Here is an 18,732-nt window from a genome sequence, read left to right on the forward strand (position 1 = left end):
TTTCGAGTTTTTGTACGAACGTATCCGCAACCGTGATGAACAGAACAATGTGACTTAGTTTTCTCATCAGGAAAATCGAACCCGGAATGTGTTTGTATCCAAGGTCCGTCCACTGCCAATAGACCACAAGGCCGTAGATAGACAGATGTAAAACCTTTTTGTACTCTGAGGATTGAAGATGAAGATGAATCTTTGTTTTTTGGCGATGACCATGAAATAAAACCTAAAATCGAGATAGGAAGAAAATTGTAAAAAAAAAAAGAAAAAAGAGACTTTTAAAGATGATACAAAGAAGAAGACTTTGCAACCATTTATACAAAGTCGAGAAGAAATAGACCCGCACGATACCTTTACCAACCTACTAGTCAGTCTACTACTATATAGACCGACCACACCTCCTATAATCCAATCCCCCACCCGATCCGAATCTTCAAAACCGGGTCACGGATTCAATTTCGGGCTGAGTCCGATTCTTCAGAATAATAAAAAAAAATCCAAACTTTTGTCTACGAATCGCAAGTGGGTCATAGAAAAATCGTAGCTTTTGCTCTCTGCTTTCACGGACACTCTCTGCGACGGCCTCTTCTCGTGTTCGTAGGGTTGTCTCATTCCACCCACTACCTTCAGGTAATATACTCCAAGATTCCATCTTCATTTGCTAGTCTCTCACTCTCCTCGTACATCTCTGCGCAGCACGAAACAACAGATGGGTGTGATTGATCTTCATGGCGCTCCATCGTACACCTGCGCAAATGTTCGAAAGTCTCGAGCTTTAAGACAAAACATAACTAGGGTTTGCTGCTTAGAAGAATCCAAGAACTTAACAATGGGAGACTCTTTCATCCGTCCACATTTGAGGCAACTAGCTGCTTATCAGCCAATCTTACCCTTTGAGGTAAAATTGACATTCCTTAGATGATTAGATTAGATTGGATTCATGTTTCTAAAACATGCTTCTTGTCTGTTTGTAATTTAGGTTCTGTCTGCTCAATTAGGAAGAAAACCTGAGGATATTGTAAAGCTAGATGCTAACGAGAATCCATACGGTCCTCCTCCAGAGGCAAGTTAATATCTTTCTCTCACTCACACACACGTTGATGATTTAAAAAAAGGATAATTTTTTTAGTGTTTTCAGAATGCTGTGGTGTAGGTTTTCGAAGCACTAGGCAACATGAAGTTCCCTTACGTCTATCCTGACCCTCAAAGTCGCAGGCTTCGTGACGCACTTGCCCAAGACTCTGGTCTTGAGTCTGAGTACATCCTTGTTGGCTGTGGCGCTGACGAACTCATCGACCTCATCATGAGGTTCTGCCTCATTCTTCTGTAAATGTGAGTTTCTTTCTCCTGACTAAACTCTGTGTGTGTTTGCAGATGCGTGTTGGATCCTGGTGAGAAGATCATAGACTGTCCTCCTACTTTCTCAATGTATGTCTTTGACGCTGCTGTGAATGGAGCTGGTGTCATCAAAGGTGAAAAGATCAAATATTTTCTCGTGTTTAAAGATTAATACTTTAAGACATGTTTCGTCTTTGTTTTGGTTTAACAGTACCAAGGAACAATGACTTCACCTTGAACGTGGACCGCATAGCTGAAGTTGTGGAGCTAGAGAAACCCAAATGCATATTCCTAACTTCCCCCAACAATCCAGACGGGAGGTATAAAACAAAACAAAAAAAAAGAGAAGATCTTTTGTTTAAGTCCTTCATGGTTAATCCGAGTTTATGTTCTTTGTTACAGTATCATCAGCGAGGAGGATCTGTTAAAGATTCTAGACATGCCAATACTCGTTGTCCTAGATGAAGCCTACATCGAGTTCTCAGGAGTTGAATCAAGGATGAATTGGGTGAAGAAGTACGAGAACCTTATCGTTCTCCGCACTTTCAGCAAGCGAGCTGGTAAAAATGAAACTATATACTCTCCTTTTCATTTTAGTTGTGGTTTTAGGTTTGTGCACACGGATTAAAAAAATATTTAATTTTATTTATTTTCAATATAAATCTAACCGTATTTCAACCAATAAAAAAAATTAATAGAGGATTAAGGTTAATAAATTTTGCCTTGAAACGATACTTTGTGACAAAATTTTTTCTCTAGCACAGACAATTAATTTGGAACAGAGCGAGTAATATAAACATAAAAGTCTGCATATATAAGAGTATTTATGACATTTTCAGGTTTGGCTGGGCTTAGAGTTGGATATGGAGCGTTTCCATTGAGCATAATAGAGTACATGTGGAGAGCAAAGCAGCCTTATAACGTCTCTGTTGCAGGAGAAGTAGCTGCATTAGCAGCGCTTTCGAACGGGAAGTACTTAGAAGATGTGAGAGATGCTTTGGTGCGCGAAAGAGAGAGACTTTTTAAGCTGTTGAAAGAGGTTCCTTTCTTGAATCCTTACCCGAGCCATTCGAACTTTGTTCTCTGTGAGGTTGCTTCTGGGATGGACGCAAAGAAGCTGAAAGAGGATTTGGCTAAAATGGGTGTGATGGTTCGTCATTACAACAGTCGAGAGCTTAAAGGTTTTGTCAGAGTTTCTGCTGGGAAGCCTGAACACACTGATGCTCTCATGGATTGCCTTAAGCAGTTTTATTGACTTTTCTCATTTGTTTGAAACTCATTGAAACCTCTCTGTTTTTTTTTTGTTTTCACGTTGTTGGATATTTGCAATAAGTGAAACATCTCTGGTAGCACTGTAATTTATGATAATGGGCCTATGTAAGGCCCAGCTATAAGACATTGATGTAGCCCATTGAAAGTGACAGTTTTGATATGTGACTGATGGTGAAAATTAGCCGATTCATACACGAACAGAGGACCGGTCCTGATTAATTCAAATTTCATACACAAACAATTACATTAAGGCTTATACATATCTTGACCGTGAATTTGTTTGTTAAATGTTAGTTGATTGTTAACTAAAGATGATGTGGCGATGACATGGATTAAATCAGGTGAAAATCAAAACGGTGTCGTTTTAGTCTTTCAATTATGAAAAATATTTATAAAGGATTATACTTGTGGGAGAGTTGAACCCAGGTTGGATGAGAAAATCTACATAAGCAGAACCACTACACCAAAGAAGAACTAGTGAAGGTTGTATCTATGGTTTTATTCTTAATGTATATATTACTTTGTTGTTTCATCTTCGCCTTTTCTTCTTCCCATATATGTATATCAAATTATACCATAGTAAACAGTTACATAAACAATTAAGCTCATCGTTATAAAAGTTATCATCTTTTTAATGTGACGAGATTAAGCAATCAATACCCAAGAAAACCTTTGAACCATTTTGCTAAATTCAAAACCAAATTAAATATAATTATGGTTTAGGAGACAAATCTGAAATAAACTTGACTCGTGATGAGGGTGCAAACCTATCCTCCTCGACCTTGAGAAGAAGGGATCTAGATTATTAAGAAAAAAACGAGAGAAAGAGATTGAATGAAAAAAACAAAAAAAAAACAAGAGGAATAAGATTCTTTTCAAAAAAAAAAAGATCATTTTCAAAAAAAAAAAGGAAGAAAATTGAAATATTGGAATTAGATATAAAAGACTACGAGAGTATATATCAGTTAACTTATGTGGCGCAGTGGTTTGTCTTTCTGATAAGTTTCACGACGTCGTTTAGGGCAAACGATTTTTAAGAAAAATATATTATATTGACACATCATTATATCATAATTCCATGTAAGCATCCGTTAAATCCACCTAAGCCACTGTAACCATTTGGCTAACAGAATCATGGTCAAAGTATGTATTAACCATAATGTGATTATTTATGTATGAAATTTGAATTAATCATGTGTTTGTGTATGAATTTGCACAGGTACTCAGTGTGTGTACTGATCGGGACTGCGGTCCTCTGTTGATGTATGAATTAGCCGATTTCCCGTGACTGATGACTAGGAGTTAGTTAATGAGTTCTGGTCTGGTCGGAATGAAGTCCAAATTGTTTGTTTCTGTTAAAGTTTAACACAAACTCTTGCAGTCTCTCTTTAATTCATAATTCATTTATTGCAATATTCGGCATAAGCACATACTTCATTATTAAGCCACAAACAAGTTAGAAAGATGTTGATGATGAATGAAATACCATTTGTTCATCTTCACTTTCTAAGAACATAGTTCTAACATTTTTTGTAATTTAATATTTATCAAATTTCACATTTTTAAATTTACCTGGCTATAAATAGTTGGTGCTAAAGATATAACCTAAAAACAAAATATAATTAGTACTCTATTCGTTTCAAAATAATCTATGTTTAAATTGTTTAAAAATACATTTTTTTTTTACATTTTAATGCATTTTTATTAAGTAACAATGATAAATTATAAATTTAAAAAGGTTAATTGTATTTATTAAATTTTGATTGGATAAAATTGTGAGCACTAGTTAATTACAAAAAAAAAACAATGCATTTGTAATCAAAATTTAAAATGTTTTTTAATGTGTGAAAATTCCACTTATACATTTTTTTAAACGGAGGGAGTACATTATTACTAAAATTTTAGTGTTTTATATTTATATCAAGTTTATTTTTTCGGCTATAATTTATTCATTTAATTATTCTGCAATTTACTATACAAACATCATGAGATTTGTCTTATTAAGTATTTTGTAAAATAAAAGAATTTTTTTGTCCCTTGTTTAACCAATGCCATCAAAGAAACTATTAATAATACTATAAGAAAAGTTCATTAATTTTATAAAAAAGTTTATAAACTTTAAATAATTAAGCTGTAAAGGGACCTAAAGGAAAGGCAAAAGAAAACTAAAATAAAAGATGTAGGAATAAGTATGAAATAAGCAATAGGATCAAAGAGACAACTTGGGGGGTGTGGGCCGACATGCCATCATCAGAGCCTCTCTTGCTCCATTCTCACCTCTAGTAGTATTTGCTTCTGTTATCATTACATTTTTTTTTTCAGTTTCCTCGTCTTATATATCAATTGTTATGGCTTCTGGATAATAGTGGGATAAAATTTGAATTTCACTTATCCATTTATTGAGATATTTTAAATAGTTTGTTTTGGCTCTTAAACTATACTATAATTTTAAAATCAAATGTTGAGCTATAATATCACACTCGACATTATACTTTAATTCTTCTGTTTTGATTCATAAAATGTTTAGGATAAAAATTTGGAAACTTTAAAAATCGTTTTCAGGTAGCCAAATAATTGTTAAGCTTATCTCAAATTATAAACAAAAAGAAAACAAAATTCAGAACTTGTACGGTACAGGCAAAACTGATACAAATGAATAGAGAGAAAGAGAAAGAAGGATTTTGGAAGGTCTTATTTGGTTTTATGTTGTCGTTGATTTTACTCATAACATGATACAAAACAAATGATAAAAAATGAGAAACGTTTGAACATTTCCAAAAGTAGAATTGGTTAAATAATTAAAGTTATATAATAATAAGAAACAGAATAGTGTAGAACGATGTATTGTAATAGAGACGCAATCTCAGCAAATTAACACTAAAAATCCCAAGGTTTATAAGCAGTCCCACTAAACCGCCCCAAAAAACCATAGATTTGCCAACATGCTTTCTCTTCACTTCTGATCTCCCTTCAAACACCAAAGTAAAAATTGTGTTTACATGTTAGTAGCAAATATCTACAATAAAGATTATCCAAATTTAAAATGAAACGTTAATGGGAAATCTTGACAATGGTTACCAAATAGGATGTGGAATAGGGAGACAAGTAGAGGAGGCTGTAGGGGTCACTTGGAGAAATAGTGATCGATCTTCACCCACCGTCGTTCATCATTAATTGCGGCTAATTATAACTTTCATTTATGCCAATTTAATTGCTCTTTCAATCTTAACAGATTAATATTTTTAATTTTCTTTTTACCATCTTCATTATCAATTCTTGTTTATCTTTAAATCCTTTTATTTTTTTCATTGTCAACAGGTTACTTGTTCGGAAATTTCAACTGCAATAAGATTTTTGCCAGAAAAATAAAATGAGGTGAAAAAAAACATAGCAATGTGATAAAAGAAATAGTGACGCCGTGGTTTAACTAATAAGTTCAGAAAAAGAACCCATTTCGGAGTTATCATCAATTTTATTTTAATTTATTTTTCCATTTGATGATTCATATCATTTTTTGGTTAATCAGTTTATAGTTAAATCTTTGAGATGTTTACGCTGGAAGGCACTTTGTGTCTTTTGTTAACACTATAAGATACTTTGTGGTTAGGGGACACATTCTTTGAACAGATATTTTTTGGGTTGACAGAAAGGCCCTCAGCGGTTTACTAGAGGGAGAGTATGTTCCCTCCAAGGAACCAAACTAGACATTGTTTTGTTGTAATAAATGAAGAAGATGAAATATAGAGGTTTTAATTGTGACGCTCATATCATTTTGAAAAAAGGAGATCCAATGGCTAAGAGTATGCGTGTTGGTTGGGGTCGCCATAAATGTGTTTTTTCTTTGGTTTTCGCTTCCGAAGCTGAAAGATAAGGCGAGGAGAGAATTTACAGATATAACCAACGTAGGGAGCTCCGCGCCGAGTTCCTGCGCTGCCGAAGTGAAAGTTAGTTTGTACTTCTTATGGATTTATCTTGTTACGGTGTAGTTTATAGATTGTGGTTAGGGTTTTGTTTTTTAGTATTTTCTAGATTTCCACTGTAAACGATGTACGTTGTTAATGCAGATGGACGAGATGTGTATGGTGATGTGTGGAGCATGGCTATGTGGGTCTGACGGGAAATGGGAGTTTGTTGTGGACAAGACAAATATGGCGAGGATGATACTTGTCCATGAAGCGCTGACCATAAAGGAGATCGAGATTCGTGTGTTTACTGAGTTCAAGAAGTCGGAAACTTCTTTCAATGTAGCGCTTAGCTATTGGCCTCCGGACAGCAAGGACCTTGCAACCAGAATTAAACCCCCCCTGTCCTGCTGACAAGCAATGGTGCGCTCAGGTATTTCTTTTCCCACATGAAAATCACCGGGAGTTTGAATCTGTTCGCAACCTTCGAAAGTTTTGGGTATGGTACGGCTGCTCTTGACATGGATGGCTTTGAAACACCAAGATGCAGTACGAAGCAGCGCGAGAGTGGTAATAAAAGAAAGAGTGTCGACCTCTTCAGCGTTGGCTCGAAAACCAACTTCATTAACCTTGATGATTTTTAGCTTATTGAGGACGTTGAGAAAATCGAAGAGCGGTTAAGGTCAGAAAGTAACCCCACTGGTGGAGGTGATTGTAATGGCATGAGCGACGGTATTGATAGCGACTACAGCGGGCCAGAAGCGATTGATGAAAGGGATGGTAGGCCTAGAGGATATGACGTTGAGTTTTGGGAGCCACTAATAGATGGTGATTTGGGAGGCAGCAACGCCGTGGAAGTTGTGTTTAACGAGAAAGAGGCAAACGGGGTTGCTAAGTCGTCGGAGGGTAACAGAAGTGAGCCTGCCGGGGGAAGCAGTGGCGGTAGTGGTTTGAAGGATGAGATCCCCGTGGATGACTTCGCGTGGATGGGTCGAACGAGTATTGGTGGACGTAACAGCCGTGGTCGGGAGTCTGGTGGTCAAGATTCGAGTAGCCGCAAGCTGGCAGATGTGGATGACGAAGAGTTTGACATTCCGCCTTTGTATGATGACACGGTGTACGAAGCCGTCGAAATCCCAGGGTTAGATGTCGAAGAGGCTGATGGTGTTGTTCATGTTGGGAAGGTGTATGGTAGTAAAGTCGATTGTCAGATTGCTTTGGCCATTTACGCTATTAAAGGGCAGTTTCAGTTCAAACAGATGAGGACAAAGGCTGAGTGTCCCGATGATCGTTGTGACTGGAGAGTCACAACTCATGAGATACGGGGTTGTGGTTACTATGAAATTAGGAAAACTCAACTGGATCATTCTTGTCCTATCGAGAGTAGGAATGGGTATGGTAGTAGGAGAACTGCTAGGGTTATCGCAGCAGTGTACAAGGCAAAATTTAAAGATCCTTCAAAAGGGCCAAAGGTGGTTGAAATACAAAGGCTCTTGATGGAGGATCTTAGGCTGTCGGTATCATACATGAAGTGTTACAGAGCCAAAGAGCAAGCAATGTTTGAGTTGAGGGGACAGATGACGACTCGTATATGAAGCTAGCTGAGTATCTTTATATGCTGAAACTTGCTAATCCCGGGACGATAGCTGATATTGAGACAGAGGTGGACGACGAGGGTGTGGAGCGGTTCCTTTACATGTTTTTTGCGTTTGGGGCATCTATTAAGGGGTTTCAGAAGCTGAGGCATGTGTTGGTTGTTGACGGCACACATCTAAGTGTGAAGTACAAGGGAGTGTTGCTTACAGCAAGTAGACAAGATGGCAATTTCCAAGTGTTTCCTATGGCATTTGCAATAGTAGACAGTGAGGATATTGAGGCTTGGACGTGGTTTCTGCAGAAAGTTGAGAGGCTATTGGCAGATTCAAGCAACCTTGCTATAATATCAGACAGGGCCACTTCAATTGCCAACGCGGTCAGTTGTGTGTATCCACAAGCCCATCATGGGTTTTGTATCGTCCATTTGGCCAGGAACGTGAATGCTAGGTTTTCTAGTAAGGGGTTAGCGAGGCTGGTGACTGCGGCTGTGACTGCGCATAGGATGAGGGATTACAAAAACTTCTGTGACAAGATCAGGGCGTCAAACAACGAATGTGGTGTCTATTTGGGGAAGATAGGGTCTGCACGTTGGTCTAGAACGTACTTTGGGGGGCAGAGGTATAATATAATGACTAGTAACATAGCTGAACAGCTTAACAACGCGTTGGTAGAGGGTAGGTCGTCCCCAATAATTGAGTTGGTGATGTTCATACAAGGGATGATGACAAGGTGGTTCAGTGCAAGACGTAAGAAGGCCAATAAGCACCGGGGTTTGATGACAATAGAAGTCGATAAAGTGATGACGAAGACCATGGCGATGTTTAGGGGCAGCAAGGTTAACTCTATTTCTAGCTGGAGCTGCCAAGTTGTTGGGAAGTTTGGTGGTTCTGAGAGTGTTCAGTTGGAGCAGAAGAAGTGTACTTGCAAGTACTTTGACAACATGAAGATACCATGTGGACATGCCATGATTGCAGCCGACAACATGGGGCTCGCATATGAGACTATGGTAGGACATTGGTACAAGACGGTGGCGTGGAGGGAAACCTATGCAGGTATTATTTGCCCAATTGGCGACCCTAGAGACGAAGATATTCCAGACGATATCAGGGATGCAACGTTAATGCCAACATTGACTAAGAGGCCACCAGGAAGGCATAGGACCAAAAGATTCCCCTCGACAGGGGAGATGCCGGTAGATACTCTTGTTGAAATTAGTGTGGGATTATTTAATAAATGTGACTATCCATCTTTGTGCTAAGAGGTTTTTTGTTTTTTTGATGCATTGTGCTAAGAAGAAGACTGTGCCTAATAAATGTGGGAGGTGCAGGGTAGAAGGACACAACCGGACAAATTGCACTGCTCCGATATGATTGGAGATTGATTGATATGTAATTGAAGTTTTTTGTGGACGGGTATTGTAAGGGGGTGCTGGGAGAATTGTTTTTGGTACCGAACCCGTGTAACCTCAAGGAGTAATAGTTTTGGTATATGTAATAGAGATGTTAATGCCACCAACCACCATTTGTGTGAGCAAAAACCTTGTTGGTATGATTCTAAGAAACAACTCTATGGACGCTTATGTTTTGGTTGATTGCTGTTTTGAAGGAATTGGATGTTTGGTATTCCTATTTAGTGTAGTATATGATATGTGTGGAGTAAAAGCTGGATTGGAACCAAAATAAAAGGTGAAGTAGTATATGAGAGGGGCGGGGGTGCTTAGCATTAGGGTGTAGTCGTGGTGAATGTTTTGATTTGGGTTTCTGGGTGGATGACACGTTTGTGGTCTCTGTGTATTTGTTTTGGCTACAAGGTGGTGGGAGTACGAAAGGAAGTGTGGGGGGGGGGGGGTGGGGTTATGAAGGTTGTGGTTAAATAGGTTATGGTTGGGAGGTATGTAGGGATTGGCATGGATGTAGTGTGTGTGGTCGTTGTGGTTAAATAGGTTATGGTTGGGAGTAATGTAACGGAAGCTATTTGCGTGGCTTTCTGGTTTTGGTGGTGGTGGTCATGGTTGGGCTACAAGTGCTGTAGGTATGAATGGATGTGGGTGTGGTCATGAAAAATGTGGTTAAGTTGGTTCTGGTTACAAGGTGTGTCGCGTGATAGTGGCCACGTGTTTAGGTTTAGGGAGGTGTGTGTGGTCATGAAAAGTGTGATTAAGTTGGTTCTGGTTACAATGGATGTCACGTGAGATTGGCCACGGGTTTAGGTTTAGGGTGGGGTGTTAGATCTTTGTTGGTTATGGTTATGGATCACGTGGTGGTGGTTGTGGTGTTGTGTAACTAAAAATGCAGAGGTTGTGGGGGTTGATGTCACCATGTTGTGCTGGGGTTTAGTCTGTTTGTGGAAATCGCTTGTTTAGGGTGTGGTTGTGGTGTTGGCTTAATGATGGATGACGGGGTTGTGGTTGGTGGAAGTAAAAGAAGAAGCTATAGTGGTTGTCGTAGTGGTTGGGGTCAGTTTCTGTATAGTTATATTTTATTAGTTGCAGGGCGATTTCTTGCAAACGTTTTGGGTCCATGTTGTTTGGGGTCATGCTGTGTTTGAACGTGGTTAGGGATGTTGTGGTTGAGATTGGGGATGGAAGTTGGTTATCATTGGGGTGTAGTTAGGGATGTTTTGGTTTAGATTGGGCTAATAACTGATGGCTGAAAGATGATTGTTTAGCCATTTTGCGGTACCTGCTCCATAGTAGATGGGCGGAATGTGTAATACAAGATTTTGTGAGGCAATAACCCATAATTTTTGAATACTCTGATTGCAGCTATGCTTAGAACAAGTTTATGGTGTCTGCAAACATATCCAGATCTATACCTTAGATCTGATACACTCTAAAACCTGAAGCTCGCCGATGTCTTTCTTCATGTCAAGAAGCTCTTGCTTAAGTTGTAGCAGATCTTGATCCAACCTGACTTGTTTGTCTTTCAAAAGGGCTAACTCTTCGGAGTTCGCTTCGTCAACCCATTTGAAAAGATGGCCTGGACTGGCAGATGTCTCGCAACAAAAAAAACCTTCTTCCTGGATTTGTCTAGTCTTGGAAGTCAGGACAATGGTGTTATAGCCGCAATGACAATGCATGGGGATCCCCTGAACCGTCTCCATGGTTTGGACCGGCTAAAGCAAGTGTTGATTTTAAGGGGAAAGTAAAAGAAGAGGAATTCCAAAAAGTGTAGGCTTCGGTTGTGTTTTAGATCTGAGATCTGAAACTAGAGGCTTCATTATAGCAGGTGAAGATATTAATATTTTTTCCCTGGATGGTCCCACAACACGAGGTGATTGTACTAAGCGCTGAGTTTCAATGGTTTTTTGGTCATGGACGCGTTCGAGTGTTTGGTGTGATAGGGTGAATGTGTTTGTTTGTATTGTGGACATGATGACGTGGTTACGAAAGTGCCCTGCTGACATGGTAAAACCGATGCGCATCAATACAACCACAATGAAGCTAACCATCACAGAAGTAGATAAATTGTGAAATTATCTAAAGCCACTGCGTAGTTTAGTTGGTTGATAAAAGGTTACATAGTAGTTTCTAGCCAGGATGACAACAATACAGAAAACACAAGTAGTCCGAGAATAAGGATGTCACATTAGTAGAATACATGAAAAGGTGCCTTGTTAATCCGTATAATAAAGTTAGGGAGAGAAGACTAGTAGTAAGCTGGTAAGACAATGGTTTTATACGCTTCCATTGCGTATTGTTGGCGGAACTTGTCAACCATGGCATCTGTGAGACTGCTCATGTGTGGATACGGGTCACCGAATAGATGTAGCTCCATAAACTTAGCGCATACAGGAGCGCAGACGCTAGACCTGGTGTTTTCATAGGTGCCCGTCCTCCGCTGACATGTAAAAGGAGATAGATCACGGGAGTTGTTCTTGACCAGGTAGCGGATGAGATAGGGGAGCATCTGGAGGATGGGCCTGAGAAATCGTTGAACATCTTCCTCATCGTATAGAGAGGGTAGCGAATCTAGTACGTCGACATGTCCAGCCCGGAGGTCGATGGCTAACCCCACCCAGTGTCTGTCAGCCTAGATCATTGGAGTGTATACCTTCTGAACTTCTTTCATCCAGGTTTTGCCAGGGAGCAGGATCAGTTTGGAAATCCGATGATCCCACCGGATTTTGTCTTTCTTATCTGCGGCTTGGAACTGGCGATCTTTAGACTGCATTAATGAGGTAAGGGTGGGAGGCATAAACGTCGCATTCGCCATCTGTATCACATCTTTGTGATGCATGTCTAGCATGTGCATTAGCACAGCCATGTGCTGGAGGGGAAACAATAAAGCAAAAAGAGATTGAGTTAGTAATAGGTGATAGTGGGGGACGATGCTATATCAGAACATGTGCCTGCACGTACCAGAGAGTCTGTCCACTGGGAGGGAGTAGCGAGCTGGAGGAGAAACTGGTTGCTGAAGTCGAGTTTTGAAAGTGTGACGTGGAAACTGATATACATAGGAAAAAAAAGAGTTAGTTGATGAGTGAAAATGTAGAAGGTACGATTAGAAGAAGAAGGTCAATGATGTGGCTTACACTTTTTTGTTGGTTGCCATGGTTTTTGCGAAAATGACCCATAGATCCTCCGGTGGAGGCGTTACCAGAAGGTAGTGGGGGAAATCGGGGCGGTTGAGGAAAGTTTGTGCTAGGACCTTTTCTGCTTCAGACGGGTGATGCTCCTTTGTTTTTCTGGCTGGCGATGAGTCACTGAGCTCGCAAACTTCTGGGACAGACGTTTGTGCCTGCAATATAAGCGGGGCAAGGATTAGAATGGGGGCATCGATTTGGAAGGTTAAGAGAGCTATTGTTAGAAACAGTACATTGAGTTCGTCCACAACCCTGCGTACTGTCTTGTCTGGTGATGAATCACTATCTTCTCCCACTCCGTGTTCGTTGGTTGGATCCTAGAACAATTAAAGGAGTGAGTGAGTTTAGAAAGAATGGTGGTTATAAGAAGAGGATCAATAAAGTATCAGTGAATGAGGAAGTGTCCTTTACTTGGGAGATCAAACGGCTGGTAGACCCTTTAAGAGTAGCAGTTGCAGCGAAAGCATTTGGCGTGGAGTAGTGGGTAGAGAAGCCAGCGGGCTTGTTTGGGGAGCTGGTTGATGTGGTGGTCAAACCAGGTGGTGGGGTAAATAGTGGATTAGGGAATATGGTGGGTGGGGTTGTGGCAGCAGGTGTGGGGTTAAATAGTGAAATTGGGAGTACAGAAGGGTTGAGGAGTCGTAGACAGGTGGGGCGGTATCAGGTTCAGGTAGTGTAAGACCGTGAGAAGGCGATGATTGGGATGATGGTTTGTTAAGAGGGGTAGCATCAAACTGTGGCAAAGTCCCTATTGGGGCGTATTGTTGTGAAAGGCTTCCTTGAGGGGAGAGAGCAGGAGCAGGTGGGAGCGGGTGTTTTGGAGAGGTGGCGGCAGTGAAAAGGGGAGATAGTTCGGTAGATGTGTTCATGGTTGGAGAATGTTGGGCGAGGGAAAATGCGGGCAGAGGAGAGTTATGGTCAGGTGCGGATATGTATGATGTTGTGGTGGTAGGATGAATGTGGATGGGCGGTGCGTGGTCAAGGGGGTCAACGACTAGGGCCTCACAGGGGTGAGGGTCGTGGTTCGAAGAGTTGTGGTCAGCATAACAGCTAGTAGGTGATGGGTGGTTATGTGTTTGATGGTTAGGAGATTGGTGGTCAAATGAGTTGTGGTCAGTAGCTAGGAGTGGGGTGGAGCGTTGGTTATGAGAGTGGTTAAGGGGAGAGTGTGGGCCAGGATATTGATGTGGAGAGTATGTGTGGTCAGCAGAAGGGTGGTCCGCTGATAGGTGGTCAGTAAAAACGGGGTTGTTGAAATCAATGCGTCTAGAAGCACAATGTTGGGCACGGTATTGACTCAGAATAGGAGATCCAGAACCCAAAATGCCATCAGAGAGCTGGGAAACAATTAAACCTCAAAGTTTGAGAAGCAAAATTATGTAATGGATATGTATGTTATTATACAAGTCAAATGGGTTACCTGCTTGGTCTTACGCCTCTTAGAGTTGGGAGAATCATGATGATCGTCACCGGGGAGATCATTATTCTGTGGTGCCTGAGGTGCGCTCCTGCGATGATGTGTGACAACAAACAGTGGTAATAAAGAAGTGGCTCTGTTCCTTTTACGTTTCCGGTGTAGCTTTTGTTTAAGACACTCGTTGGATGCTCCCAACTTGGCAACTGTGGCTTCCAATCCGGTGATTCTGGGTACCATCACGGCGGCATTGGCTTCCAAAGTATAGATTCTAGCTTCTAACAACTCGTTGGAGGGGCGCGGGGTTGGTGTGGAGGACGCTTGCAAGCGTGTGCTACGCCTTTGATCTGTAGGTACTGAAGTTTCTTTCCCTGCTTTGTGAGGTTTGAGCGTAGACTCCTTCCTTTTCCTCGGAACAGTGTGTTTCTTGTGGACGGGTTTTTCCGGTATTGGAGTAAACGTAAAAACAGGCTCCGTGCAATCTCCTCCGGGCCACATAGCTTTAGTAAAGCAGTGGTTGTTGGCTCTCAACTGCTCCATGTATGTCACCTTATCATCTGTCTTATCGTTTGGCCATACCCCCCACCCATGATGCGGTCCCCTGATGACCGGTATGAGTGGTGTCACCCGCAGCTGCATGGGACAGAACACACAAAGTTAGTGTGGTCAGTCAGCAGAAAAAGGAAAACAATGGACGCTAGAGGAGCTATATACTTACAGAGGGGTTAACTTCGACTTGTAGAACTGCGTCTAGTTCAATGGACGGATGGTTAGGTAGATTAGACTCGGTAAGGTCCATTATTGTCTGGTCGTTTAAGGGAGCAGGGATCTTAGAGAGCAACATGGGTATGGCTCTGAAAGCGAGTAACTGCAGAGCTAGCGGGAACCCGAGCTAGCGGGAACCCGGTGAGACGGAATGTTTCTTGTTTGAGCTTCAAAACAAGCATATCAACTGGGTTGTCTACGGTTTTGCCTTTCTCGAACTTAGGCGGTTTCATGCAGCGCACAGTGTGTAGGAACGATTCATGCCCCCAAGGAAATTCGAGGAAAGCATCAACATCGTCTAGCATCTGAACGTACCTCAGCGTAGGGCGGGGAATCTGTTGGGAGGCGATCAAGACTCCATCGAGTATGATGATGAGAGCAAGTCGGATTCTCCTCCACTCATCCATTTGGTGGTCGTGCTCAAGATCGTCAGCTAAGTCTGCAATGGTGATATTGTCGTACTTGCCTACTATCTTCTGCCACAACGGATCTTTGTGTGCGCCCTTCTGCTTGTTTGCATCCTTTAGGTTGTGGTCAGGTGCTTCGTAGCCGTCGGGGAATGAGCCACAATTAAGGCCGGTAATGGTCCCAAACTCTTCGAGGCTGAATCTAAGAGGGTCTTTACCAAACACAAACCATAGCGTGTGTTCTTGATTGCAGCGCAACTGGCGGGAGAGAAGGCTATGTATCAGCTTACAGGAAATTGGGTACTGACGAGTTGGAGATCAAAAAGCTTTCCGAAGGAAGATTTCCTAATCTTTGCAAACGCTTCAGAACCGCGAAGAACGTGGCGAACGAAAGCTAGAATGTTCGGCCTAGAGTAGATAATCAAACGATTACGGGGGAATCTATCAGTGGCGAAAATCCTCTCGGGGAGACGGGTATCACACGCGTTATCTGCAAATTATAAGGAAAAATTCAAAATTTTAGGTTTTGCTCCAAACCAACGGAATCAATTAGATTATATTTAGGAATAGAGAATAAGGAAAATAAAGTGAGAATCGGGATCTAACCTTCCATTAGGAGTTTGCCGGTGAACCGGGAAGCGAGTATCAAGAACCGGTGAGGTTTGTCGGTGAAACATATAAGCGAAATCGGCGCGACGAACAAGAAAATCAAAGGGCGTAAGGTCTGATGAGGTTTGATTTGGACCGCAAAGCTCAAGAACTTCCGGGACGAGAAACGAAAAGCGAGCCAAGATTAGGGTTCATCGGAGTCACCGGATTAGGGGTAATCGGAGTCACCGGGTTCGGAGAAGATAATCAGTAAGCGATTTCGGTGAAGATACTCAGAAAGTAACAAAGCCAAGATTAGGGTTCATCGGAGTCAACGGGTTCAACGGGTTCATCGGGTGAAAAGGATTAGGGTTCTTGGAGATTGAGATTGATTTACAAGAACCGTAAAAATGTGAAAAGATAAGGTAAACGGATGGTTGGTGAAAAGTAAAAGATAAGAAGTAAAAAATAAGGAATTGGTTTTGTTTTGGTTAACTAGATTAGTTTAATTGGGTGAGGGTTATATTAGTAACCATAGCATAGAAAAAGTGTGAGAAAGTGTGTTGTATCACAATGTGTCTTTGAGTGAAATTAATAAGACAAAATGTGTCTTTGAGGATAAAAATTTTATAGATTTTTTTAGTAGAAATCTGTGTTTCGAACGCGGATTCCAAACACAGATTTCTACAAAAAAAAAAAAATTCTTTCTCAAAACAGTATATCTCTTTCATTTGGAATCTGATACACATGTATGCCATTCATTAAGCTAATAACTTATACATCATGAGTACGTATTAAAACCTACATTCTGAAAATTTTGTTTCATTTGAGGAGTAAATGTAGATGTTACTTTGAAATGGACTACACATTAGTGTTCGCAGTTTGTTTATAGTGTTCAGATTCTTCACATAAATTATGTAATTTACTCAAAAGAGAGATAGATTTTCCGAACATTCTCAAATAAAGACAAATTCGAAAGTGCCTATGGAGGAATTAAAATTCGTCAATGATTAATATATAGCCTATGAGTATCAGTAATAATGACTTTCTATTTCTTAATTATTATTGTTTCTCTAAGATCAGCTGGTAATAATTTGTTGGTGGATATGATATCTTTCAGGGTGCAAATATATTTTTTGGGGGGTAAAAGGGTGCAAATATATTTCTTTGATGTTATGAGAAAAAATAATATAAAAGTATTTTGAGCGAATGGTATTTATTCAGAGTGTTTTTTTTTGGGGTGCAAATGTTAAGATAAACTTATTCACAGTGATTCATAACTCATAAGCACAACAATTGTTACAGTTAGTGAAATTGTTTGTTTGGTTAAAGGTAAAATAGAATTTAAACATATGACTCGAATTCTTAAAGGTTAACCATCAAAAACAGAGAGAAATTATACATAGAATAAAATGATATATTGGTGAATTATCTATCATTAGTTTTTTCACATTTTAAGAGCTGTGAATAATTTTAATTATCAAACAACAAAAACAGAATAATTACGAAGTTTGATTGCATGCAATATACCCGTATGTATATCTATATATATATATATATATATATGAGAACTGTTAATATAAATGATCATGTTCTTCGGTTCCATGTATATCATTGTAATTAAGTTTTCACGATTTTATCTTCCATTCAGAATATATTTGGGTAACATCAGATTCAAGTGAATTGTCACCAAATAAGTTCTACGATTTATTTTCAAATATCTAGGTTCTGAAAATTTTGAACTTCTTGCTTATGTATTATATACCTATATAAATGATGTAAGCACGAACATGTATAAGGAACAATATTTTTCGTGTACACAAAATAACTTCATACGTATAATTTTAACTACATACATATGTAAGTGGTAAATCATGTCTTTTATTTTTTTTATATGTCTTTTATATGTTATATTAAAAAAACATGTATTTTATATGTTATGTAAGTGGTCAATAAAATAAAGTGTATATAGGGGGCTGTTTCTAGATACAGGTCGTTTTCAAAGTTTAGTTAGGATAGAATCTAAGACAAGATCCTAAGCTAACTCTTCCAGGCAAAGCAAATATATTTCTTTCTTTTTCAGGAAACTTTCTTCTTTATTTACTCTATTTATCATACATATCACCGAAATATCTTATTTTACATTTCAGTCAATCCCCTGAAAAGATATTTTAGGCATTGCTCCATAGTTGATTCATGCATAATACAAATTCTCAAATATTTCTCGATATTTAGGCTTTGCTCTATAACTGATGTCAGGTGTTTGTTTTAAAATATTTATTTTATATTGCAATTCCTTGTATAGTTTAAATAGTGATGTTTAAAAATAAGAGTTGGTAAGCTGATGTATTACCATCGTTGATTTTCTCGGATATAGTATAATATTATGTGACTAATCTTCAAAGTGACCAATGGAAAGAAGCTGTGCGGCCATAATTTTATAGTCCAGTATATTATCTGTTGGGAGTTTGATGAGCAGTCCAATAGAAATGGACTACAATATATAAATATAAAAGGTTAGTGAAAGGTCGGTAGATCACATCAGATTGTAATGATTTTATCAGATTAAGTTCATGATTTATATTTTTGATTGAGCTATGGACCCATTTAGACGAAAATTTCTCCTTAAACTTTCAAAATTAACCAACTAGATAGCTATTTAAACTAATTCCAATGACGATAATAAACAATATGGATTAATTTGTTTGCAAACTAAATCGACTTGTTTTGTTTCAAAAAATTTGGTCCATCATCGGAGACAACACAATTTTAGTTTTGCTATCAGCACACTGCATACCAAACTATAAATATGATGAGCTAAATAGTATATCTCTTGTCCAAAAAACATACTCCATTAGCCTGCATGGTT

At 39.5% G+C, this 18,732-nt stretch overlaps 2 protein-coding genes across 4 annotated transcripts; both read left to right on the forward strand.

Annotated features, from left to right (window-relative positions):
• Positions 1 to 400: 400 nt before the first annotated feature.
• On the forward strand, positions 401 to 2,793 carry LOC106376811 (histidinol-phosphate aminotransferase 1, chloroplastic). 3 transcript variants are annotated; one of them, XM_013816936.3, is made up of 8 exons: positions 401 to 627; positions 694 to 895; positions 977 to 1,060; positions 1,151 to 1,305; positions 1,372 to 1,469; positions 1,547 to 1,655; positions 1,738 to 1,895; positions 2,175 to 2,793. In XM_013816936.3, the coding sequence occupies exons 2-8, from the start codon at positions 707 to 709 to the stop codon at positions 2,588 to 2,590; spliced, it is 1,209 nt and encodes a 402-aa protein (XP_013672390.1). In that variant the 5' UTR covers positions 401 to 627; positions 694 to 706; the 3' UTR covers positions 2,591 to 2,793. The 3 variants fall into 3 exon arrangements, with proteins under 3 accessions (XP_013672390.1, XP_013672391.1, XP_022560965.1); XM_013816937.3 differs by having other exon boundaries at positions 412 to 627; positions 663 to 895; XM_022705244.2 differs by lacking the exons at positions 401 to 627; positions 694 to 895 and having other exon boundaries at positions 1,136 to 1,305.
• A 5,307-nt stretch (positions 2,794 to 8,100) lies between these two features.
• Positions 8,101 to 9,363, forward strand: LOC106373754. The gene has a single exon (XM_013813888.1). It carries the CDS (start codon positions 8,101 to 8,103, stop codon positions 9,361 to 9,363), a length of 1,263 nt encoding a protein of 420 aa, XP_013669342.1.
• The last annotated feature ends 9,369 nt before the right edge of the window (positions 9,364 to 18,732 follow it).

This window comes from Brassica napus, chromosome C6, assembly GCF_020379485.1.
Source record: "Brassica napus cultivar Da-Ae chromosome C6, Da-Ae, whole genome shotgun sequence".
In the NCBI taxonomy this organism is placed as follows: Eukaryota; Viridiplantae; Streptophyta; class Magnoliopsida; order Brassicales; family Brassicaceae; genus Brassica; species Brassica napus.